We start from the raw sequence: 25,007 nt of genomic DNA on the forward strand, positions 1-25,007 counted from the left end.
GCAGTCCCACATTTCATGCTAAAAGCTGAATCGTGATCTGAGTTTTGTCCATCTTGTTCTCCAGAGATTGTACATTTGCTAGGAGTAAGCAAGGAAGGGGGTCTCAAATCGCGTAATCTCAGTCTTACTAGCAGGTCCGCACGCTTACCCCGCTTCCTCGCAGATTTCTTACATTTGAGTGGTCCAGTGGTCTGGTGGAGTATTTTTGAAGAGATTCTGCTTACGACCCAGTGTAGCAGGTAATTTACGGTGTGGTTTTTTTTAAACCAGGGAGTTTGTTTAGGACCGAGTGGAGAAGCTCTTGGTTTCAGTTGTTGCCGATTTGCTGCTTCAGGTCCAGCCACGTTTTTTGCAGAAGTGTTTAGGCTGCTCCTGACTGGGCTATAACAACTGAGGATGAAATGTTAATGGGCAAGAGAGCTGGAATAGCTCCAATAAGATCGCGGAAGGTATTCAAAGAGCAGAATTTTCACACGTACGGTCAAGGAATCAAAATCAAAAAGAGACAAAATAGAGTGCAAAAGCTAAGGAAGCTTTTTACATTAATGTGTTAAAAAAAGTGGTAATCTGGCAGACAGAATTATATTCAGCAAAAGTTACACAAATGCAAGAAAATATTAAGAGCTCCTCACAGGGCAAAGTTTTTAAAGATCATAAAACCTAACTTGTAACACCAAATAGTGACAAAGATACAGTATGTACATATTTTAATGACATTCAGATGCAAGAACTGTAGTACAGAAGTATCTTAACATAACTGGGATATTGAGATCCTTAAGTTAACTCCTGTAAAATCAAATATGGCCACAAGATGGCAGAGGAGATAGGTCTGCAAAACACAATGAGTAAATACATTTTTGCTATTAGGTTAAAAGTCATACCACACCAGGTTATAGTCCAACAGGTTTAATTGGAAGCACATCATTTTTGCTATTGACAGTGTTATTTACATGTTGCATTGCAAGCTAACCACAGCTCATGTTCCACGGAAACTGATAACATTTTACACCACACTGAGGTTCAATGTCTTGAGTAATTCATGCACAAATGCAGTCCTTACTGTGTGGAACACAGTGCCAAATTGAGTTTTGACTGAGCATAATTTCTGAAGTGTAACAGCCTGAGGCAAAGAGGAAGTGATTAGAACCACACACAATGACTATTGATCTGCATCTCTGCACACAGGAGATGAAAGTGGGAGATCAAAAGTTCCCTACAGTGCATGAAGAGGTAGGTGACTCAAAATTTATTGCCAAAGCCAGGAGACCATTTTCAAGCAACAAAATGTAGAGAATACTGGAGAAACTCCAGCATTTCTGGTTGCATCTGAGAAGAGAAAGAGTTATGAGATGGCATGACTCTTCTTCAGAGCTTGTGCTTGCTAGCTTGCTGAATTTCTGAAATGAGTGATAATGCTGAATAAATGTACTTACTAAATAGAGCAGAAACGTGTGCAGACCCGTGCCAAGTCCAACAGAAGACAGAATGCCCAAGCCTACCCAGTACGCACACCATAAGAACTTCTTTTCCATAAAACGCACGTACTGTCAAAGGAGGAAAACAAAGGTAAAATTAACAACTGATATACATCATGCCTCTAACCGTTAAAAGCAACCCAAAGGCTGAGCTTAAACAGGATAAGAGGGGATTTTGTACAATTATTTAAAAATTGGTTTCAAAAAGGGCTAAGAAGAGATAGCTTTTAGCTTACAGGGCCCAGGTCCACTCTCAAAAAACTGAAATCACTGAGCAATAAACACATTACTTTCAATGTGGCAATGGATTAACCCACCAGGGTAGGTACACTTAGTGGAATTTATCATGCTTTTTAATGCTAGATTAAGCTAAACCAAAAATTTGAAGAGATAGGATGCGGCAGTGATGAAGACTAAACGTTGCAAGCTCGGTAGTTTAATTCTTTTAGATTAAGACAAATACAGGTGCGCAAATGTCACTGCAAGTTTAGTTGACTTCCATCTGCTTCAGTGACCTAAAAGCAGTGATGTGAAGTTTTTTTTCCATTGTTTCTTGAAGTCTGGATTCATGCATGAAATAAGTACATCTGCAACAGATTCCCTCTCTAACATTTTCCTCAATGCTATACCTTGGTGCAAACTATATGAACTGTATAAAATTAAAAAAATCACACAACACCAGGTTATAGTCCAACAGGTTTAATTGGAAGCACATTAGCTTTCGGAGCAACACTCCTTCATCAGGTGATAGTGGAGGGCTCGATCGTAACACAGAATTTATAGCAAAAATTTGGAGTGTGATGTAACTGAAATTATACATTGAAAAATTGATTGCCTGTTAAGCCTTTCATTTGTTAGAATACAGTGATAGCTTCACTTCTTTCATGTGTAAATCACAAAACCTTTTTTTTAAAAGTTGCATTCTCGGGTTAGCTGTTAACAATGGTGATAGCTAGACAATATGTTGAAGGTGTTAGCCCCCTGTGTTCTCTGTCTATGACCTGATGTTTAGATTGATTATAATCTAAAAAGTGAGGTAATAGAGTTTTACATAAATTCATGCAGTTTTTGAGCTCAGAGTTCTACATGAATGTATGCAGTTTTTGAGCAAAGTGCAATGTAACTCTGCAAGTACAAATTCACCCCACAAAATATATGTGTGCATGTGGGTCTTTGTCTGTGTGCATGTGGGTCTTTGTCTGTGTGTGTGTGTGTGTGTGTGTGTGTGTGTGTGTGTGTATACCTGTGTCTGTGAGAGTGTGTGTGTGTAGAAATATCTGTGTGTGTAGTGCAATGGTGATCACCTGTAATGTGACATGGACCCAAGGTCCCGGTTGAGGCCCTCCCTATGGGTACCGAACACACTCACTCTCTCTCTCACTCACACACATGCACCCCCTCACAGACGTAAGACACTCTGCACTCACGAGACACACACACACACACACACACACACACACACACACACACACACACACACATATTTTGTGGGGTGAATTTGTACTTAGAGTTACCTGGCCATTCAGCTCATCGAGTCTACACCAACCCTCTGAAAAGCATCAAATTCAGACCCATGGCCCTAGCCTATCCTTGATTCCCTGCATTTCCCATGGCTAATCCACCTAGCCTGCACATCCGTGGAGGGGGTTGGTGGAGATAGAGGGGGAAACCCATAAATCTAGGTCCTTGGCACTGTGAGGGAGCAGTGCTAACCACTTAGCCACCATGCCACCCCTACCACCAAGACAGAGAATGAAAACAATCTTCATTGCTCAAGATCAGAAATTACGCTGGTATAATAATTCAGAGCACCCTGAATCTCTGTCTTCAGGTTTAAAACATAAACCAAAAGTTTTACAATTTGGGGCTTGCACATGAAATTTATTTCAGAAGTATTATAAAAAATCTGCATTTAAAAAAATTATAAAGAACTACAAATAACATTCTAATATAATCTTCTCACTTTTAAAGATTCAAAGATTAAATCTAATGAGACAAATTGATTAACTGACCAGGAATTGACCAATAAAAACTGAGAAACCCTAGAGAAAGGCTGAAGCCCATAGTACAAAGCATCGATGTTGAGAAACTGGGACAGATAGTGCCACATCTATCTTTAAAAAAGCTCCAGGCAGAAGGTTGAGGATGATAAATTCAGAGAAGGAGTTACAAGTTTGTGCTTTTGTTTTGCTTTTCCTCTCTGAAATTTTTTTCTTTTAAAAAAAAAGAAACATTGAAGGCAGGTTCTGGTTGTCATGATAGAACGCCCAGCAGCTGAAATAAAATTCTTCAACCATACTGCCATTTCAAGAGCCCCGATTAGTAGAACTCTCAATCGTTTCAACAATGATGTAAAATTAACTTTGTTGGCATCAATCAAGTTACATTATCAGGTAGCAAAAACACAAAATTGTCCAAACTCAAATTTTGCAATCTCACTTCAAGGAATTGTATGGAAGATTAATATTGTTAAACTATTCTGGAACAGCAGTACTATGGAGAAAGTAGGATTGAGGTATGTGTTTGGGTAAAGATTTTATTAGTGCTTTTTTTAAAATCGCAGCTCAAAATATGGGGGCAGGCAGGAAAATAGAGTTATGGCCACAATCAAATCAGCTGCAATTATACTGACTGGTAGACCAGGCTCAAGTGTTCGAAAGGCCTGCTACATACAAATACTACAACGCACAACACAAAATGAAACTAGTCTGTTTTCAAAGAAAATTAAGATTTGCATTAAAATCCAAATTGGTTATGAATGGAACTGGTCACCACCTGTCTTTCGGGTTTTGATTGGCCTGTTAGACATTTCTAACAATCACTCTCATCGAGACAAATACTACTTGATCAATTAATATTGATAGTTAACAACAGCCCAAATTATAACCTTGGAGCTCACCTGTTGATGCCCACCCTCAACGTAGTAGGCAATTGTAGCCACAACAAATAATAACAGAATGACGAAGACAAACTGTCGTCGCTGCCACAACCTGCAAGAGAAACATACAACTGCTGCATTAATCTGTAAGTGTGCTGACATATAGTTAGCTCACCTGTCTGGTTCGGAAGAGAAGGAAAATGGAGAAGGGATAGTAAAAATTGGCAAAGGTTATGTAGTAAAAACAATGACTGCAGATGCTGGAAACCAGATTCTGGATCAGTGGTGCTGGAAGAGCACAGCAATTCAGGCAGCATCCGAGGACAGGCAAAATCGACGTTTCGGGCAAAAGCCCTTCATCAGGAAATGTAGTTCCTTGTCTCATTGAATATTCACCCTACACCTTCAAAACCAGAACAACTATGTCTTCTTTTCCTCCAATGATCAAAGATTTTTAAAACTAAAATTGGATTCACCAAACTATTGTTTTTTTTTTCTATTTTCAATTTTGGTGGCAAAATGCATTGTAATCTCTGGCACTTTCACAAAAGTTCCTTTACAAAAATAAAAATTAATATTTTTATTAATCTCATATCAGGTTGACCAATCTCATATCAGGTTGACCAACTTACTGCATCATGGATGCAACAAATAATGTTTAAAACAAAGTTCCATAAAGAAGTTTGTTTTTGTGCCAGATGGAGCCTGTGATATACCAATTCATCATGTTTCTGATCTCAAAGACAGCTTAAGGAGAAATCAGTGAGATAAGGTGATTCCCTTGGGAGAAAGTAAGGTGGGGATTTCTTAGACTATGTGGTCTAAGTTGCAAATTGGGCCTGATAAAGATAGAACAAGATAGACAAAATTATGATACAAAAATGAGAGCAAGAACAGATTTAAGTAAGAGCACTTTAGACAGAGTCAGAGATCTACAACACAGAAAAAGTATGGCTCACTTCATCCGCACCGGTCAAGAACCATCTAACTATTCCATTTTCCAGCACATGGCCCATTGCCATAAACACTTACATAATTTTAGATGGCAAATAAAAAGGGACTAAAAGACCTACTGTGCAATCTTGGTAATCACTGCATTCAAGAATGCAAGGCAACGGTCAGAAATCAACTATAAGTTGAGCATTTCGAATCTGATTAACAAGCATAAACTTGGGTTAGGAGTTGCAAGTGACAAATATGGTGGTGAAAATATGAGAGCACCGAGAATCTGATGTTGCTTCAAAACCTACAATTCATTCTTTGGCAGTACAGAACTTTAGCATTGCTGAAAAGACATCATCTTGTCTAGCTTTTGGCTTTGCAATTATCAGAATAATATGCTAAAAAGCCAATTTAAAGGAAAAAAAACAAGATTTATATATAAGAAAACACCAGCTGCAAATGGACCCTGACTGGTAGAGGCGGTGTTGGAGAATGCACAGATCAATGGTGACTGAAAGTTAACTGTCAAGCTTCAATTAAATTTTCACCCAGACAAGTTGACTCCAATTGTCAAGATATTGGCTTGAGAAATGAACCAACATATTGCTCTTACCTCTGTTGGTCAATCGAAACAGCATGCATGCACACTCTGTCTTCAAAGAACAGACCATTGAAGATTAATATAGGGTATACGTTGCTTATAACTGCACCACACTGCAAGCCTAACTGATCCTAAATTCGGAGCCAGCATAATTTTTGACATACTCTGTGTCATCAAGCAAATGTTGTTCAATTGTAGAATCAGGTCTAATGTTGGACATTGAGTCGCAAGCTTTTAAAGAGTCATCTGGTTGAATAATCAATATCTTGCTTGTTGCAAGCATCCAAAGGCATCTGCCATTTGGTATTAGCCATAGGCTTTGGGACATACAGTCTACATATCAGCTTCACCAATCCCCAAATATTCAATTTGCCTTACCCATTGGGCACTTTTCAGGACCAACGATGACAGCATTGGCCCATAAAACAGTCTGCGATATGTTGGTTTCCCCCTTAAATTTGTATCCCTACAATTTGTCCTGACGAGTGCAAGGTAAAAAGCTTTGACAATTTTTTTTTCAGCGATGCTCAAACCTACAATGTTGGGACTAATATAATGTGTAGCAATTAATCTTGACTTATGGGATTTTCTTAGATAGCTGGTTCCACACTTCTTTACCAGCCACAACATTATTTATATTACCTTGCATTGCTTTAATATAGCACCTTAATGACAGAAAAATTGCACCACTGATTTTAAAAGAGGATAAAATTTTGGCTCATTCAAGATTGGATGCCTAACAATGTTTGACGTTATTAATGGTCACAAGAATCTATTACAACGATCTTTAACCTGCACAATGATGAAAAGTCCATCAAAACAATTAAAGGTAAGTTCATGCAAATTAATCAAAAACTGGAATCAGAATGCTTGCAAGGTGAAAACTAGTATCTGAAAACAATTACATGAAACACCAGCCTATTCATATGTCTACATGTACTACACTGTTCCCTTTGCAAAAGGTACAAACATTTTGCCATCAAGAATTTGCTTCAGTGTTATAACATGTTTGAGCAAGTAAATTTTTAAACAAAATCGAGCTGAGTTGTTTTCTGGGGTGTATTGTCTCCTCCAACAACATTTTTAGCTGATATCTATGTGATCGGCTGTACATAAACAGGGGTGTGTTTTAAATGAGTCTTGTGGCTCAGTGTGGTGACCCTATCTCTGGGGTGGGAGGGAAGGGTGGGTGCTGAGCCCCGTGTTCAAGTTTCACCTGCCCCAAGCTAATGTCATGGCATATAACTTTGCTGGTTGTGTGGAACCCTCCTTGTACCTTCCATACTTGGGGCCCACCACTCACGACACCTTTTCTCCAGTACATTGATAAAATCATTGTTACTGCTTCCTGCTCCCATACGGATTTGGAAACATTCGGTTTTTGCTTCCAACTTCCATCCTCCTTTCACCTTCACCTGATCCAACGCTGACTCTACCCTTCCCTCTCGATTTCACCATTTCCATTTCTGAGGCATGCCTGTCCACCAATATCTGCTACAACACCAATGATTCTAACAGTTACCTGAACTACACTTCTTCAGACCCTGCTTCCTGCAAGAATTTCATTCCCCTTTCCCAGTTTCTCAGTCACCATTGCATCTGTTCTCCCAATGCCACTTTCCACCAGTCGTGTCTTCCTTTTTCCACAATGATTCCCCACCACCATAGTTGACAAGGCTTTGAGCTGTGTCTGACCAATCTCTCTCAATTCTGCCCTCACCCCTTCCCCTCCTTCCTAGAAGAAATGATAAGGTTCCCATTGTCCTCACTTTCCACCCCATCAGTTCCACATCACCAACATCTTTAGCAGGATGCTACCACCACATACATCTTCCCCTCCCCTCCAATTACAACATTTTGCAGAGATGGTTCCCTCTGCGACACCCCAATCCACCCTCCCAACACTCCTAATACTTTTCTACTCCTCCATGGCACTTTCCCACACAAACATAGAAGGTATAACATTTGCCAATTCACATCCACTCCTCCCTCACTGTTCAAAGCACCCAACATGACTTCCAAGTGAAGCAGTATTTTACTTGTACTTCCTTCAATCTAGTCCATTGTATTTAATGCTCACAACAAGGTCGCCTTTACATTAGCTTGACCAAGCACAGACTGGGAGATGGAATTGTGGAACATCTCCACTGTTCATCGGAATGACCCTGACGACATAGTTGTGTGTCATTTTGATAAACCACCTTGCTGTCATGCTAATATTTCTATCTTGGGTCTAGTACCATGACACACAGTACAAACTTGAGGATCAACACTTCATTTTTCACTGAGGCACTTTATTGTCTCAAGGTCTCAATATGATTTTCCATAACTTCACAAACTGACTGCATTATGTCGGTTCTCCATTTTTCTTGCTTTATGTCTCCTTGCTCCCCCTCAATCCTGTCTTCCCCAGCCTTTCGACCCACTTCACCAACAACTTTGTCTTTTGTTTGCTTCCAGTACAGGACCAATTTTCTCATTTTCACACCTTATTTCACATTCACCTTACATCTCCTTTTCCCTTGAAACATCATTAACAGCCCCTTTAACTTTTACACCGGACAACTACACTACCTGCTCCCCCCATCATAAGTAATTTTCAAAAAACTTTTTGCAATATCTTATAGTTCAGAAGAAGTCATAGTAGACTCAAAATGTTAACTCTGCTTCTCTCCACAGATACTGCCAGACTTGCTGAGTTTCTCCAGCATTCTCCATGTCACAACTTATCCAAATTGGATTGATTCAAGTAAGGTCCTGGGGAGTGCTGCTGAACAAAGAGATCTTGGAGTGCAGATTCATAGTTCCTTGAAAATGGAGTCGCAGGCAGATAGGATAGTGCTTAGAACCAAGAGAAGATGGTACTTGGTATGCTTTCCTTTATTAGTCAGAGCACCGAGTATAGGAGTTGGGAAATCATTTGTGATTGGAGATTTATAGTTCGGAATCAGGTGGATCAACCTGTGGATCAGGGTGTAAGTTTGCTCACTGAGCTGGTAGATTTGTTCGGGACATTTTGTCACCATACTAGGTATCATCAGTGAGCCTCTGGTGAAGTGTTAGCGTTATGTCCCGCTTTCTATTTGTGCGTTTAGGTTTCCTGGGGTTGGTGATGTAATTTCTGCGTTGTTGCTGTCATTTCCTGTTCTTTTTCTCAGAGGCTGGTAGATGGGGTGTAAATCGATGTGTTCGTTGATAGAGTTCCGATTGGAATGCCATGCTTCTAGGAATTCTTGTATATGTCTCTGTTTGGCTTGTCCGAGGATGGATGTGTTGTATCAAAGTGGTGTCCTTCCTCATCTGTATCTAAGGATACTAGTGATAGTGGGTCATGTCTTTTTGTGGCTAATTGATGTTCATGTATCCTGGTGGCTAACTTTTGGCCTATTTGTTCAGTGTAATGTTTGTTATGGTTTTTGCAAGGTATTTTGTAGATGACATTTGTTTTGCTTGTTGTTTTTATAGGGTCTTGCAAGTTCATTAGCTGCTGTTTTAGTGCGTTGGTGGGTTTGTGGGCTACCATCATGCCCAGAGGTCTGAGTAGTCTGGCAGTCATTTCCAATATGTCTTAGATGTCTTTGGGTTTCTGGGCACATTTTGTCTGCTTGTTTGGGTTTGTTGCTGAGAAATCGGCAGATTGTGTTCATTAGGTACCTGTTCTTTTTGAATACACTTTATAGGTGGTTTTCCTCTGCTCTTCATAATTCCTCTGTGCTGCAGTGTGTGGTGGCTCATTGAAGTAATGTTCTAATACAGCTTTGTTTGCGAGATTTGAGCTACAGATCTTCTCAAAGCTTGCTGCTATTTATCTGTCTCAATTTGTTGTGGTCAGTGATATTATTTCTGTTGTGGTTCTGTTCGCCGAGCTGGAAGTTTTGTTGCAAACGTTTCGTCCCCTGGCTAGGCGGCATCATCAGTGCTTGGGAGCCTCCTGCGAAGCGCTTCTTTGATGTTTCCTCCGGTGTTTATAGTGGTCTGTCCCTGCCGCTTCCGGTTGTCAGTTTCAGCTGTCCGCTGTAGTGGTTGGTATATTGGGTCCAGGTCGATGTGTTTGTTGATGGAGTTTGTGGATGAATGCCATGCCTGTAGGAATTCCCTGGCTGTTCTCTGTCTGGCTTGCCCTATGATAGTAGTGTTGTCCCAGTCGAATTCATGTTGCTTGTTGTCTGCGTGCGTGGCTACTAAACACATCGACATGGACCCAATATACCAACCACTACAGCGGACAGCTGAAACTGACAACCGGAAGCGGCAGGGACAGACCACTATAAACACCGGAGGAAACATCAAAGAAGCGCTTCGCAGGAGGCTCCTAAGCACTGATTATGTCGCCTAGCCAGGGGACGAAACGATTGCAACAAAAACTTCCAGCTCGGCGAACAGAACCACAACAACGAGCACCCGAGCTACAAATCTTCGCACAAACTTTGAAGATATTATTTCTGGTTGTTTCTGAGAGGTTGGTAAATGGGATCCAAATCTATATGCTTGTTAATGGAGTTCCGGTTTGACTGCCAGGCTTCTAAAAATTCTCGTGCGTGCCTTTGTTTAGCCTGTCCTAGGATGGATATATTGTCCCAGTTGAACTGGCGCCCCTCTTCGCCTGTGTATGGATACCAGTGATAGTTGGCCATGTCTTTTGGTAGGAGAAAGTGAGGGCTGCAGATGCTGGAGATAAGAGCTGAAAATGTGTTGCTGGAAAAGCGCAGGTCAGGTAGCATCCAAGGAGCAGGAGAATCGACGTTTCGGGCATGAGCCCTTCTTCAGGAATGAGGAGAGTGTGCCAAGCAGGCTAAGATAAAAGGTAGGGAGGAGGGACTTGGGGGAGGGGCGTTGGAAATGCGATAGGTGGAAGGAGGTCAAGGTGAGGGTGATAGGCCGGAGTGGGGGTGGGGGCGGAGAGGTCAGGAAGAAGGACTACTCTCGACTGTCTGTCTCATTCTTGGACACGTGCGTCTCCATCAAGGACGGACACCTCAGCACCACACTCTACCGCAAACCCACAGACAACCTCACAATGCTACACTTCTCCAGCTTCCACCCAAAACATATTAAAACAGCCATTCCCTATGGACAAGCCTTACGCATACACCGGATCTGCTCAGATGAGGAGGAACGTGACGGACACCTGGAAGTACTCAAGGATGCCCTCACAAGAACGGGGTACGATGCTCAACTCATCAATCGCCAGTTCCGACGTGCTACAGCAAGGAACTGTAATGACCTCCTCAGGAGACAGACATGGGCTGCAACTGACAGGGTACCCTTCGTTGTTCAGTACTTCCCAGGGGCTGAAAAATTACGCCATGTTCTTCGTGACCTGCAACACATTATCAATGAGGATGAGCTCCTCACCAAGACCTTCCCCACACCTCCACTACTTGCCTTTAAACAACCGCCAAACCTCAAACAGATCATTGTTCGTAGCAAACTGCCTGGCTCTCAGGACAACTCCATACAACCCTGTCATGGTGGACACTGCAAGACGTGTCAGATTGTGGACATAGATACCACTATTACGTGTGGGAACATCTCCCACCTTGTACATGGCAGGTACTCATGTGACTCAGCCAACGTTGTCTATCTTATACGTTGCGGGCAAGGATGCCTGGAGGCATGGTACATTGGGGAAACCGAGCCAAGGCTACGACAACGGATGAATGATCTCCGCACAACAATCAACAGACAGGAGGGTTCCCTCCCAGTTGGGGAACACTTCAGTGGTCCATGACATTCAGCCTCGGACCTTCAGGTGACCATCCTCCAAGGTGGACTTCAGGACAGGCAGCAGAGGAAAGTGGCCGAGCAGAGGCTGATAGCTAAGTTCGGTACCCTTTGGGAGGGCCTCAACCGGGACCTTGGGTTCATTTCACATTACAGGTGATCACCATTGCACCACACACACACACACACACACATACACATGGACACAGGTACACACAGACGCGCACGCAGACACCCACACACACCCTTATAGACACAAACACTCACACACATGCACCCCCTCACAGACTTAAGACACTCTGCACTCACTAGACACACACACACACACACATTCTGCACTCACTAGACACACACACACACTCACTCCACGCACTCACCCCACACACACACACAAAGACCCACATGCACACATATATTTTGTGGGGTGAATTTTTTTGGACTTGCAGAGTTACATTGCACTTTGCTCAAAAACTGCATACATTCATGTAGAACTCTGAGCTCAAAAACTGCATGAATTTATGTAAAACTCTGTTATCTCACTTTTTAGATTAGAATCAATCTAAACATCAGGTCATAGACAGAGAACACAGGGGGCTAACACCTTCATCATATTGTCTAGCTATCACCATTGTTAACAGCTAACCCGAGAATGCAACTTTTTTAAAAAGAGTTTTGTGATTTACACATGAAAGAAGTGAAACTATCACTGTATTCTAACAGATGAAAGGCTTAACAGACAATCAATTCTTCAATGTATAATTTCAGTTACATCACACTGCAAATTTTTTGCTATAAATTCTGTGTTACGATCGAGCCCTCCACAATCACCTGATGAAGGAGCGTCGCTCCGAAAGCTAATGTGCTTCCAATTAAACCTGTTGGACTATAACCTGGTGTTGTGTGATTTTTAACTTTGTACACCCCAGTCCAACACCGGCATCTCCGAATTAGGTTTAAACAGATAGCGTCAGTAGAATCATAGAATCTCTACAGTGTGGAAACAAACCATTTGGCTTAACTAGTCCACACCAACCCTCTGAAGAGTATCCCACCCAGACCCATTCCCCTACCCAATTACTCTACATTTATCCCTAACTAATGCACCTAACCTAACATACCCAAACACTATGGGCAATTTAGTATGGCCAATTCATCTAACCTGCACATCTTTGGACTGTGGGAGGAAACCAGAGCACCCGGAGGAAACCCACACAGACATGGGGAGAATGTGCAAACTCCACACAGACAGTTGCCAGAGACTGGAATCGAACACGGGTCTCTGGTACTGTGAGACAGCAGTATAACCACTGAGCCACCATGCCGCCCAGGCTACTCGTAAAGGTCAGCACATGGGAATTGATTCCTGCAAGTCTGGAAAAGACCTTATGCTAAAGCAGATGGCAGGTGTTGAATGGTAGCTAGGACCTCAGAGGAGCTGGTAAGTCTGTCAGGGAGTGGTCAGAGTTTGAATTGGTCTTGGACTGTATATTCAGTGGTGATTTTAAAAAAAGGGAATCTGGTTGTTGATGCTACTGCATGGAGATTTGAAAGCTCCCTGCCTAACTTCCAATGAATAACTTAGGAAGTTTAAAGAATAGAAAATTACATTATAATGATCACCACCTTTATCTGAGTGAACTGTTAAGGTAATTCTGATGAACATATTTTTTTAAAAATCAGTGAAGAATCCATCATCTATACTGTGGAGCATTTCATTGTGAAAAACCATTTAAATAATCTGGTCAGTTTTATTATTTTCTTCTATTTATTCTGTTTGCCTGTCGTTTATTTGAACAGGGCTGAAAACAAACGTTTTGGAGTTTACAGCATAGACCAATTAGATTACTTTATTGCTTAATTTTTGCTTTGTTAAAGTTATGTTGTTGTTAATATTGTTCAGTCTTTTGTTTAAAATACAAACCAGCCCTGGAATTGATTATTCACAGAGTCTGGGATTGGTTATTTAAAAGTTTGATTACAAACCATTGGAGTTAATTTTGAAGGTATTTGAAGGCTTAAATTTTACTGTGTTGCAAATACAGAAGTAGAAAGGCTGACTTGGTTCTCCTGTGTCATCATAGAAGTCATTAATACATATTGCAAATAATTTTGCTCCAGCATTGACCCTTCATGCACTCGACAACTTAGAGGTTGCCATCCAACATGGCTTCTATTAGTCAGACAATCCTCTATCCATGCTGATATACTACCCACAACAGTATGAGCTCTTAATTTAATAAATAGCCTTGTGCAGTACCTTACCAAATGTCTTTTAGAAATCCATATACAGAGGAACCTCGATTATCTGAACGAGATGGGCAGGCACTATTTCTTTTGGATAATTGATTATTCGGTTAATTGATTCAATGCCTCTTCTCTGGGGCTCAGAGTTTTCTGTTAAGTGTGCTCGCCATTCAGGAGACTACAGCACAGCGCGCACAAGCGCCCACCCCCAATCCCATCCAACACACCCCCCCCCACCCCGTCCAACAAATATCTGGGGAAAGGGGGTTTAGGGTTCATCCTTACGAAGAACTCCAGGAAAGTGCAGGGAGAGAGGAGGCGCAGGAGGTCAGTCATTTGGACTCGGTGCCTGGGCTCCCATCGATGTCCAGGACTGTTCTTGGCAGCATTTCAGTGAGCAGAGATAGATTTTAATTATTGTAAACAAAAGACGCGATCAGGATTGAAACAGCTCTTTGATGTAATGTTTCTATTGGGACCTCGAGATCTCCTTTGGATAATCCAATATTCAGATAATTGATATTCAAATAATCGAGGTTCCTCTGTATGCAACATCATTTGGCTCCCTTTTATCTACCCTGCCTGCCTCTTCAAAGAAGTCTAAAATTTATCAGGCATAATTTCCCCTTCATAAAGTTGTGCTGACTCTTCTTTAATTCCTTCATGATACACTAAAATTTCCGCATGACAAACGTTAAGTAAAACGGCCTATAATTTTTTTTTTAAATCTCCCTCCTTTATTGAATAAGGATATTACTTCAGCAGTTTTCTAATCCTCAGAATTTCCAGAATCTAAGAATGTTGGAAGATTGCAACCTGGGCATCCACTATTTCTGTAGCTACTACCTTTAAAAGGATGCAACTCATCAGGTCAAAGGGATTTATCAACCTTTAGTCCTATTAGTTTGCCTTGTTCTTTTTTCCTCTAGTGCTAGAGATTGTGTTTATTTCCTCCTTCCTTTACGAATAGAACATAGAACGGTACAGCACAGTACAAGCCCCTTGGCCCTCAATGTTGTGTTGACCTTTTATCCTACTCTAAAGATGAAACTAACCTACATACCCTACATTTTACTAATAGAATGTAGCTCATGAAGGAGTTAGTATTTTTGTAATTATTTAGTATCCTCAGTGGAGGCCGATGCAAAGTAATTTTTTTTCCTGCAACTTCAAGGCTCCCCATTATGTCCCCAGCCTCATCCTCCAAAGGGCCTCAAAAATTCACTGTTGCCTTTTTTAAAGAAAGAAAAGCCCCTACTATGTGTTTTTGCACTCAGTTCATTTCCCTCCTTTTGTTGTCAACTTTTGTTGGCTTTTAAAACTATCCCAACCCTCTGGCTTAACATAATTCTTGTCATATTGTCCATGTTTTCATTCAATTTGATACTGCCCTTAAATCCCCTTGTTAACCAAGGTCAGTTTATCTCCTTTCTCGAAACCCTGTTCCTCACTGGAATACATCAGTGCTGAGAGTTATGAACTTCTTAAAAATGATCAAATCTCAAGTAAATATGGACATGCACAACGAGAAGAGAACTCTCATTCTATACATTTCCAGAAGGCCCCTCTACATTTTTCACCAGTGAGGAAAGAAGACATTGAAACACAAACGTATGTCTGAAGAATGTGAATGGATCCTGTGAAACATCCATTGCATATTTATGGCTTCCCTTATCCAAACAAGGCTGGATGAATCTCAAGTTACCAAACAATAATATTGGACAGTTGGAACTAATGATATATATAACAACCTTTTTAGGAAAAAAGGATGTTGAACATATGGAAGTCATGGGGAAGGAAACAATTCAGTTGCTTTTAAAGAAGCTGCTGCTGAAAATTCAACCAAAAGACAAACCAGCTGCAAGTCATCCAAGCAGTCAAGATAATAAACAGCAATACTCTGAAAGCAAGAAGTCCTAAAAAGAGAAGGGCTCCCAAAACTGTTCCGACCTCAAGTACTTGAGAAGCAGGCCCTTCCAACTCGAGAAGCAATCTCCTGGAAACTTCGCAACTTACTGAGAATCCTTCACTTTACAAGACTTTAAAGGATCACCTTCATCAGAGAACCTACAGGCCTGCCATGAAAGATGTCACTTTTACCTTCACCTGGATCTAATCTTTACATTCGAGAATGTGCGCCTAAGATGAGTGACAGAAACATAGCAATTTAAAATCTGGGTGTAAGAGATAGCAAATAATCTTTATTGTCAAACTCAAAATCTTGCTGCTGGAATTATTTAACTGGGACACTTATTCTGTGGGTAAGAAAATGAATAGCCTTTCCATAAACCATTTGATCACGGGCAGTAAAAATAAATACAAATTCTGCTTGTGACACTATATAGGTACACACACACACATACATTACTGTTAAGTCAGGAATTCTATGGTTTTGACTAAGCAATAATGAAAAAATAATATATTTTCAAATTGGGATTCCATGAGACTTAGAGGGGATCTTGCAGGTGATAGAGATCCCATCCACTTTCTTCCAATATGTTTCTAGACACAAGAGGTGGTGTGTTTAGGAGGCACTTTTTATTTTCTTTTGTGCAAATATGGTTGACTGTCACAAAAAGTGAGACAATGTGATATGACTGTCATCAGCCATTTAGGGTGGTAAACAGGTGAGTCTAATCTTGCTGCCTGTACAGTAAACATCTCCTTAATAAGCCTCCTGCAGTTAAACACTTCAGCCTCATCGTCTTTCTTGGAACATAAAAAGAAAACTGGTGAAGAGGATGCGTCAATCCTCTGATTCAAAGAAAACAAAATTATACTCCTGAGTGCCAATCTTGGAGACTCTTTGATAAAATGTACAAAAGAAATCAAAAGGCGCCACTGTACCAAAGCAGGTAGAGCTAGCAAGGTATATTAAAAAAAATTCATCTCGAGGGGCAAACAGTGCTCAAAAAACTCACCATATATTCCAAACCTGAAGGAACACTGAATAATGAGTACCTGTACAAAAGTAAATGTCTTGAGCTAGAGGTGCAGACTTAAAGAAACAAGCAGCCTCAGGAATACCTTGTTTTAAATGGGAAGAAGCAAGGTAATGCTGAAACCTGTGGTACATAGTGCTGCACAGGCCTTTCCTATTTAAAAAATAAATGGCAGGAAAGTTTAGCACTGTGGGACCAAATGGTGAAAATACAGAGAGCTGGAACTCCTACCCAAAGAGACTCCATTATTTTGTGCTAGTAAACACAATTGAAGGAAATAAAGTTGTCCCTGCATTCTTAGGTATTTTTATTTGGGGGTTTAAACTTTCTGAAGGAGTCTGGTAAAGCCAGAGAAGCTGGGTCCCAAAACCTAGAAATAAACCGTAGGAATTCTGTAAAACAGTTTTTCTCCAAAAACCATTAACAATTGTTGAGAAGTTCAGATTCCACAAATGCAACCGGCATGAAGGTGAATCTATCTCCCATGTTGTAGCAATTTTAAAGAAGTTAGCAGAATTATGTGAATTCAGAGATAACTTAAAATGATGCTCAGAGACAGACTGGTTTGTAGTGCAAAGCAATCCAGAAGAGATTACTGACACAGACGAAAACCTAGACTTAAAGCACTGCAGATAGCAGTCCCAATGAAACTAGCAGCCAACAACCCCCAACCAACCCACCCTCCATCCCCGGCCCCTCATTAGGTCCATGCCACCCACCAAGCCATCCTCCACACCTGGTACCTTTCCTTGCAAGTGTAAAGCCTGCAACCACACCTCCACTCTTAGCTCCATCCAAAGGATCCTTCCACATCTGGCAATTTTCCCACACAACCAAACACTTCATCTACTGCGTCCGTTGCTCTCAATATGGTCTCCTCTACACTGGAGATACAGGACGCCAACTTGCGGAACATTTCAAAGAACATCTCCAGCATACATGCCCCAAACAATGCCACTGCCCTGTGGCCAAACACTTCAAATCCCCTCCCACTATGCCAAGGACATGCAAGTCTTCGGCCTCCATCACTGCCAAACCCTAGTCACCTGATGCACAGAAGAAAAACGCCTTATCTTCACCTAGGGACCCTCCAATGTTGATTTCACCAGTTTCCTCATCTCCCCTTTCCCATCTTATCCCATATCCAACCTTCCAATTCTGCACCACCCTCTTGAACTTCTCCCACCTGTCCATCTTCCTTCCCACCTATTTGCTCCACCCTCTGCTCAGACCTATCACCATCACCCCCACCTGCATCCACCTATCACCTTCCTAGCGATCTTTACCTGCCCACCCACCGCAGCCCCATCCCTCTCCTATTTATATCTCAGCCCCATTGGGCCCTCCATTCCTGCTCCTTGGATGCTCCCTGAGCTGCTGTGCTTTTCCACCACCATACTTTTTAACTCTGATCTCCAGCATCTGCGGTCCTCACTTTCTCTTAGCAACCAGGGAAGCTCAACAGATAAGCTGTAGCATCAGAGTTCACAAAACTACTGGTAGCTGAGACACAAGCACCACAGACTCAAAACTACTATGGTAGAAAATGGGTCCTGCAGCAAATTGCTGGTATAAAGAAGCTGCATTATTTGCAGAAACTGAGGCAAAAATAAAAAAAGAGCACATTGAACAGGCATGTTCGAGGAAAAAACATGAACAGATAGCAAAAATACAAAAACCAAAGACCTAGAAGAAAATCTACACACTACAAAGAAAAACATGGAGAAAAGCCCATACTCTCAGTCCAAAGAGATTATTGAACATACTAATCATTGCTGGCAACACCAACAGATACCAGGTCACTCCCTTACTGAATGCACAAACTTTGAATGGATAACCGCTAAGAATGGAGGTTACACCAGAATAGCAGTTTCATAGATACCAGAAAGTGCATATTAAAAGCAGCTGTGTCTCAACCCTCAAAAATTACATTAAATATGTATACAGGTGAGATGGTGCATTTAAGGTACATCTAACTGAATATTCAGTTATACGATCCATTTGAAGATTTGTCCTAATTTTTCAGTTTTATTGGGAAGAATACAGGTGGAGAAAATAAAACTCAACTGGCCTGAACTAAATTACTTGTCAGATTCTGACACTGCAAATTCTAAAGAAACAGGTCATCATTTTCAATGGGGATCTGGGAAGTATGTCAAATTGAAAATCAAGGATGAGAATCAGGTAATATGTTCCAAAGATAGATCAGCACCTTATACATTCAGACCAAAAGGTCAAAACAGGAGTCTTTGAACCTGCAAAGTAACAGTGATTGGGCTATACCTGCTATACCAGTGACGAAGGAAGATAGACTGGTATAATTTATGGTGATTTTAACATCACTATTAATCCGATACAGTGTGCTGAGCAGTATTCTTTGTCCTTAATTAATTACCTATTTGCTGGACTAGCTGGTGGTCAATTTTTCAGTAAAATTGAACTTAGTCAAGTTCATCTCCAAATGAATGTATATCCAGAGTCTCAGAAATAATTGACAATTGCAATACATAAAAGACTATTCAAGTACAAGAGACTGCCATTTGGATCACATTTGCACCGGTGTGACTCCAAAGTGTCATAGATTAGATTTTAAATGGGTTTGAAAGAGTCTCGTGTCACGTTGATATTTTAGTCGCAGGTAGAAATAAAAAAGAAAATATCTCCACAATGTAGATGCTACTCTTGCAGAGATTTGAAAATTATGGTTCAAGAGCAAGGAAAGACAAATGTAAATTTTTCAAATCCTCTATCAAATGTTTATGCCTTGTCATTAATACTAAAAGATGACAAACGTCACCTTCAAAAGTAAAGTCTTAAATGAAGTCCAGTACCTAAAATGTAAATCAACTGCAGTTAGTTTTGGGCTTCCTATGGCAGGTTTGTTCCAAATCTTGCACATATTCTCAAACATTTGCACAATTTATTATTCCAAAACAAGAATTGGAAGTGGGAAGATCAACGTGAAAGAGCCCTAAAACAAGTTAAAAAGGCTTTATTTAAGTCAGACTTCCTGACCCATTTTGACCCAACTTTACGGTTGGAACTAGCATCCTTTATGCAGTGGGAGCAGTTGTTGCTCATGGATTACCAGGCCAGTAGCTTTTGCATCAGATCAAAAATGAACTACGCACAGAGAGGAAGAAGCTCTCAGAATTATTTTGGTATTAGACAACTCCACCACTGACCACGTGGCCTAGGTTTTACTCTACTAACAGTCCACAGACCACAATATTTGGGCCTCATACAAGGACATCGTTTTTAGCAATGAGTCATATACACTGGAGGTGTCATTGCTATTAACTCACTTATATAATTAAGCATCAGCATTCTAACTTGCATGAGAATACTGAAAAACTCTCTAGATTACGTTTGCCACATGAGTTTACTATTATGTGGAATGTTCTACTTAAAAAAAGTAGAGAAATCTCCAATCATGGAAATACTTGAAATAACATTGAGATGTGATTTTCCACACACACAAACTTGAGTGAGTTTTTTGAAGAAGTAATAAAGAGGATTGATGAGGGCAGAATGATAGATGTGATCTATATGAACTTCAGTAAGGCATTCGACAAGGTTCCCCATGGGAGACTGGTCAGCAAAGTTAGTTGTCATAGAATACACGGAGAACTAGCCATTTGGATACAAAACTGGCTCAAAGACAGAAGACAGAGGGTGGTGGTAGAGGGTTGTTTCTCGGACTGGAGGCCTGTGACCAGTGGAGTGCCACAAGGATTGGTACTGGGTCCTCTACTTTTCATCATTTATACAAATTATTTGGATGCGAGCAGAAGAGATATAGTTAGCAAGTTTGCAAATGACACCAAAATTGGAGGTGTAGTGGACAACGAAGAAGGTTACCTCAGATTACAACAGGATTTGATCAGATGGGCCAATGGGCTGAGGAGTGGCAGATGGAGCTTAATTTAGATAAATTGAGGGGCTGCACTTGGGGAAAAGCAAATCTTAGCAGGACTTATACACTTAATGGTAAGGTCTTAGGATGTGTTGCTGAACAAAGAGACCTCGGAATGCAGGTTCATAGTTGCTTGAAATTGGAGTCGCAGGTAGATAGGATAGTGAAGGCGTCATTTGGTATGCTTTCCTTTATTTGTCAGAGTATTGAGTACAGGAGTTGGCAGGTCACGTCGCTGTTATACAGGACATTGGTTCGGCCACTGTTAGAATATTGCATACAATTCTGGTCTCCTTCTGAAAGATGTTACGAAACCTGTAAAGGTCCAGAAAAGATTTACAAGGGTATTGCCAGGGTTGGAGGATTTGAACAATAGGAAGACTATTGAATAGGCTAGGGCTGTTTTCCCTGGAGCTGAGGGGTGACCTTATGGAGGTTAGTAAAATCAAGAAGGGCATGAATAGAATAAATAGACAAAGTCTTTTCCCTGGGGTGGGGGAGTCTAGAACTATAGGCCATAGGTTTAGGTGAGAGAGAAAAGATGTGACAGAGACCCAAGGGGCAACTTTTTCACGCAGAGGGTGGTGTGTGCATGGAATGAGCTGCCAGAGGAAGTGGTGGAGGCTAGTACAATTGCAACATTTAAAAGGCATCTGGTTGGGTATATGAATAGGAAGGGTTTGAAGGGATATTGGCTGGGTGCTGGCAGGTGGGACTAGATTGGGTTGGGATATCTGGTCGGCATGGACAGGTTGGACCAAAGGGTCTGTTTCCATGCTGTACATCTCTATGACTCTATTAATCTATACGTGCGCTCTATGACTCTATTAATCTATACGTGGCCTGAATTTGCCCACCATGAAAACAACATCTTCAGAGACAATTGTTAAAAGATTGGGAGAGATCTTTGAGAGATCTGGTTATCTGAAACAGCTTGTTAGTGATAATGGTTCAAAATTTATACCACAAGAGTTTATAGATTATATAAAGCAAACCAAAATTCAACATATTCAATCAACTCCTTACCACTGAGCTACAACTGGCTTGACAGAAAAGATCTGTTCAAACAATGAAACGTTCTCAAGTTACGCTTAAGGAATAGGTGTCACTATGCAAAAGATTGATGTATTCATGTACTGGAAAACAACCAACTTGATGACTCAAAATTCTCCAGCATTGCTCACAGTAAAATGTCAGTTGCACAAGACATTTGATTTGCTGAAACCGCCCATGACAAAAGACATTGTTGACAGGAAACAATAGAATCAGATTTTCCAAAGAGAGAACAAGGCCAAATGCAATGTTTTCCAAAAAAAGTCAAGTTAAACTCGCAAGGAATTATACCACTGCCAAGATGTGGGTACCTGCCATCTCTGTAGCACAGATTGGATCAATCTCTACACTGTAGAGATGAGACACGATATAGTATCTAGTGAAGACATGCAGATCAAATCTTGGTAACCAGAATTAATGTGCCAGAGACAACATTAATTGAAGATCTACAAATAACTGTCATGAGCATAATAAAATGGTGGAGCAAGCTTGAAGGGCTGAATGGCCTAGTCCCGCTCCTAATTTCTAGTTGCCTACATTTTAAAGAGAGACCTGGATATACCCAATACAGAACAGTAACCAGAACATCTCAGAGTCAGTACACCTTAGTGGAGAATACCACAACATTTTCAAATAGTCATCTTAAGAAAAGAAAGCAACAGATGATGTTCCTCGTAAGCCTACAGCACCTGAGATTAGAGCCAACGAGAAAAATAATCAGAGGCCTGAATTGTGCCAATAGCCAAACAAAAATCAAATGTCCCCTGGTATGTCTTTCTTACTGACTGCTATGTATGATTGTAAATATTGTGAATGCTTTCATTGCAGGAATCTTGTGTAAAAGGAAGATGGGATTTTGTTCAAGTATGGTTCACTGTCCTTGTAAGAGTCCAATCACATTACATCACGATGACATCGCTGGCAAACTTGGGCAGGAAACTGCTAGTCTAACCTTGCTGCACGTAGAACAAACATCTCCTTAATAAAGCTCCTACTGTTAAACTCTTCAGCCTCCTGGTCCTTCTTGAAACATAACACTTTTAAAAAAAGTCTTTGCAGATTTCCGCAGTACATCTTGTAGATAATCCGCATGGTGACTGCAGTACTAGTCGAGGAAATGAATGTTTAAGGTGCTAATTGAGCAGGCTGCTGTGTCACTCTTAGTATTGAGCTTCTTGAGTGATGGTGGAGAATATTTATTGTTGGAAAGGCTTTGGTGAAGGAAGATGCTCATTGCAAAATACCTGTATTGATGTGACTGCTCCAGGTATGTTACTGGTCAATGGTAACTCCCAGGATGTTGGTCATCAGAGATTCAGCAAAGGTAATGAAGTTGCACGACCAAGAGAAGTAGTCAAAGCTTTTTGTTGGATTTGGGCATTGTGCAACACTAGCATGGTAGCACTAGCCTGTCCATAGATCATTGACCACAATGTTTGGGCCTCATAAAAGAATATCCTTCCTAACAGTGAATCATATATAGTGGGGGTGTCATTGTTATTAACACTCATTTATAAAAAAAAGGTGTTGCAGCAAGTCATTCACCTCCTGACTCCACAAAGCCTGTCCACCATCTACAAGGCACGAATCAGGAGTGTGATGGACTAATCCCCACTTGCCTGGATGAGTGCAGCCCCAGCAACACTCATGAAACTTGACACCAGCCAAGGCAAAGCAACTTGATTAGCACTACATCCACAAGCGTCCACTCCCCTCCACTACTGATGCTCAGTAGCATAGCGTGTATTATCTACAAGATGAACTGTAGGAATTCACTAAAGATCCTCTGATAGCACCTTCCAACCCACAACCACCTCCATTTAGAAGGAGGAGAGTAGCAGAAAAATGGGAACACCATCATCTACAATTTCCCCTCCAAGCCACCCACCATCCTGACTTGGAAAATATCATTGCTAGTGATTTTTTTTGTAATTTTTTTTCTCAATAAAAATATTTAAAGTTTTTTTACCAAATAACAAAATCACTACAAAATAGTGTGATGACTTTAAAATATAATGACAATAACAGTAAACAAACTACTACTCTATACAACAAATCGCTAAAACGAGAGAAAAAGAAAAACCCTACAAGAACTACAACTCAATAAATAAGTAGAGAAAAAAAAAGAAAAATAAATAATTAACCATAAAAAATTAAACCAAGGTAACTTCAACTATATTCAATTAAGTTATTACACTCAGCCATTCCCACCAAAGCTTCCCACCACTGGGAGCATTAATAAGCAAAGCTGTATTTATTCAGGGTTCTTCTCCCCTCCCCACCCCAGGGGCCCCCGGACCGCCAGACATAGCCCTCATGACTACACAAAGGCCCTGATCAATATAGCAGACAAGTCTACATCAATATAATTCAGAAAGGGCTGTCATGTTCCATAAAACAGCTCCATTTTCTGGTGCACCATACTTGTATGCAAATCCAGGGGGATGTGCTCCATAACTAACCTACGCCAGCCCATAAGTAGGGCTAGTGATTTAAAAAGTTCTTAACATGTGACTGTCAAAGGATATTAATTTACTGCAACACAATGTTTTGAAATCTACTAAAGCAGACTGCATGTTATCTTTTGATTATTTATTATTTATAAGAAAAGATTTTGAACAAATTTTTTTCTTGGGATGCTTGGGTGTTGACCAAGGTCATGATGAGCTGTCATCTTAAATTTCCGCGGTCTGAGATGTAGGTGTACCCACAGTGCTACCAGGAAAAGAATTCCATGATTTTGATCCCATGAAATAACCATAATATATTTCCAAGTCAAGATGTTGTGTGGCTTGGAGGGGAATTTGCAAGTTGTGCTCTCTTGTACCTACTGTTTATCTTCAAGGTAGGCATGATGTGGAGGTACACTGTTGGATTGGGGTGGACAAAGTTTGAAAAATCACACCACCAGGTTGTAATCCAGTAGGTTGATTTGAAAGTACAAGCTAGCTACCTGACAAAGAAGCAGCGCTGAAAATGTGTTGCTGGAAAAGCGCGGCAGGTCAGGCAGCATCCAGGGAACAGGAGAATCGACGTTTCGGGCATAAGCCCTTCTTCAGGAATCACCAGTCAACAGAAAGTTTTTCACTAATTCCCATTGACTCCAATTTTGCTAGGGCTCTTTGATGCTACACTCAATCAAATAAGCATCTGGATGGGTATATGAATAGGAAGGGTTGAGGGATATGGGCCAGGTGCTGGCAAGTGGGACTAGACTGGATTGGGACATCGG

General features: G+C 40.9%; 1 protein-coding gene and 1 long non-coding RNA gene across 6 annotated transcripts in view; one reads left to right on the plus strand and one right to left on the minus strand.

Annotated features, from left to right (window-relative positions):
• Positions 1-22,762, plus strand: part of LOC122563903 (uncharacterized) — a 222,279-nt gene extending 199,517 nt beyond the window's left edge. The window contains exon 6 of the long non-coding RNA XR_015752318.1: positions 22,604-22,762. This is a non-coding gene — a long non-coding RNA (uncharacterized LOC122563903). The remainder of the gene's footprint in view (positions 1-22,603) is intronic.
• The window catches only part of vmp1 (vacuole membrane protein 1), a 202,626-nt gene that overhangs the window by 141,593 nt on the left and 36,026 nt on the right, over positions 1-25,007 (minus strand). For all 5 annotated transcript variants that reach the window (XM_043718131.2, XM_043718127.2, XM_043718128.2 and 2 more), the window contains exons 4-5: positions 4,375-4,465; positions 1,434-1,544 (exon numbers count right to left, since the gene is read on the minus strand). In XM_043718131.2, the coding sequence (XP_043574066.1) occupies positions 1,434-1,544; positions 4,375-4,465 (202 nt within the window). The remainder of the gene's footprint in view (positions 1-1,433; positions 1,545-4,374; positions 4,466-25,007) is intronic.

Source organism: Chiloscyllium plagiosum, unplaced genomic scaffold, assembly GCF_037043375.1.
Source record: "Chiloscyllium plagiosum isolate Xiang-an unplaced genomic scaffold, Cpla_swu_hap1 HiC_scaffold_31, whole genome shotgun sequence".
NCBI lineage: Eukaryota > Metazoa > Chordata > Chondrichthyes > Orectolobiformes > Hemiscylliidae > Chiloscyllium > Chiloscyllium plagiosum.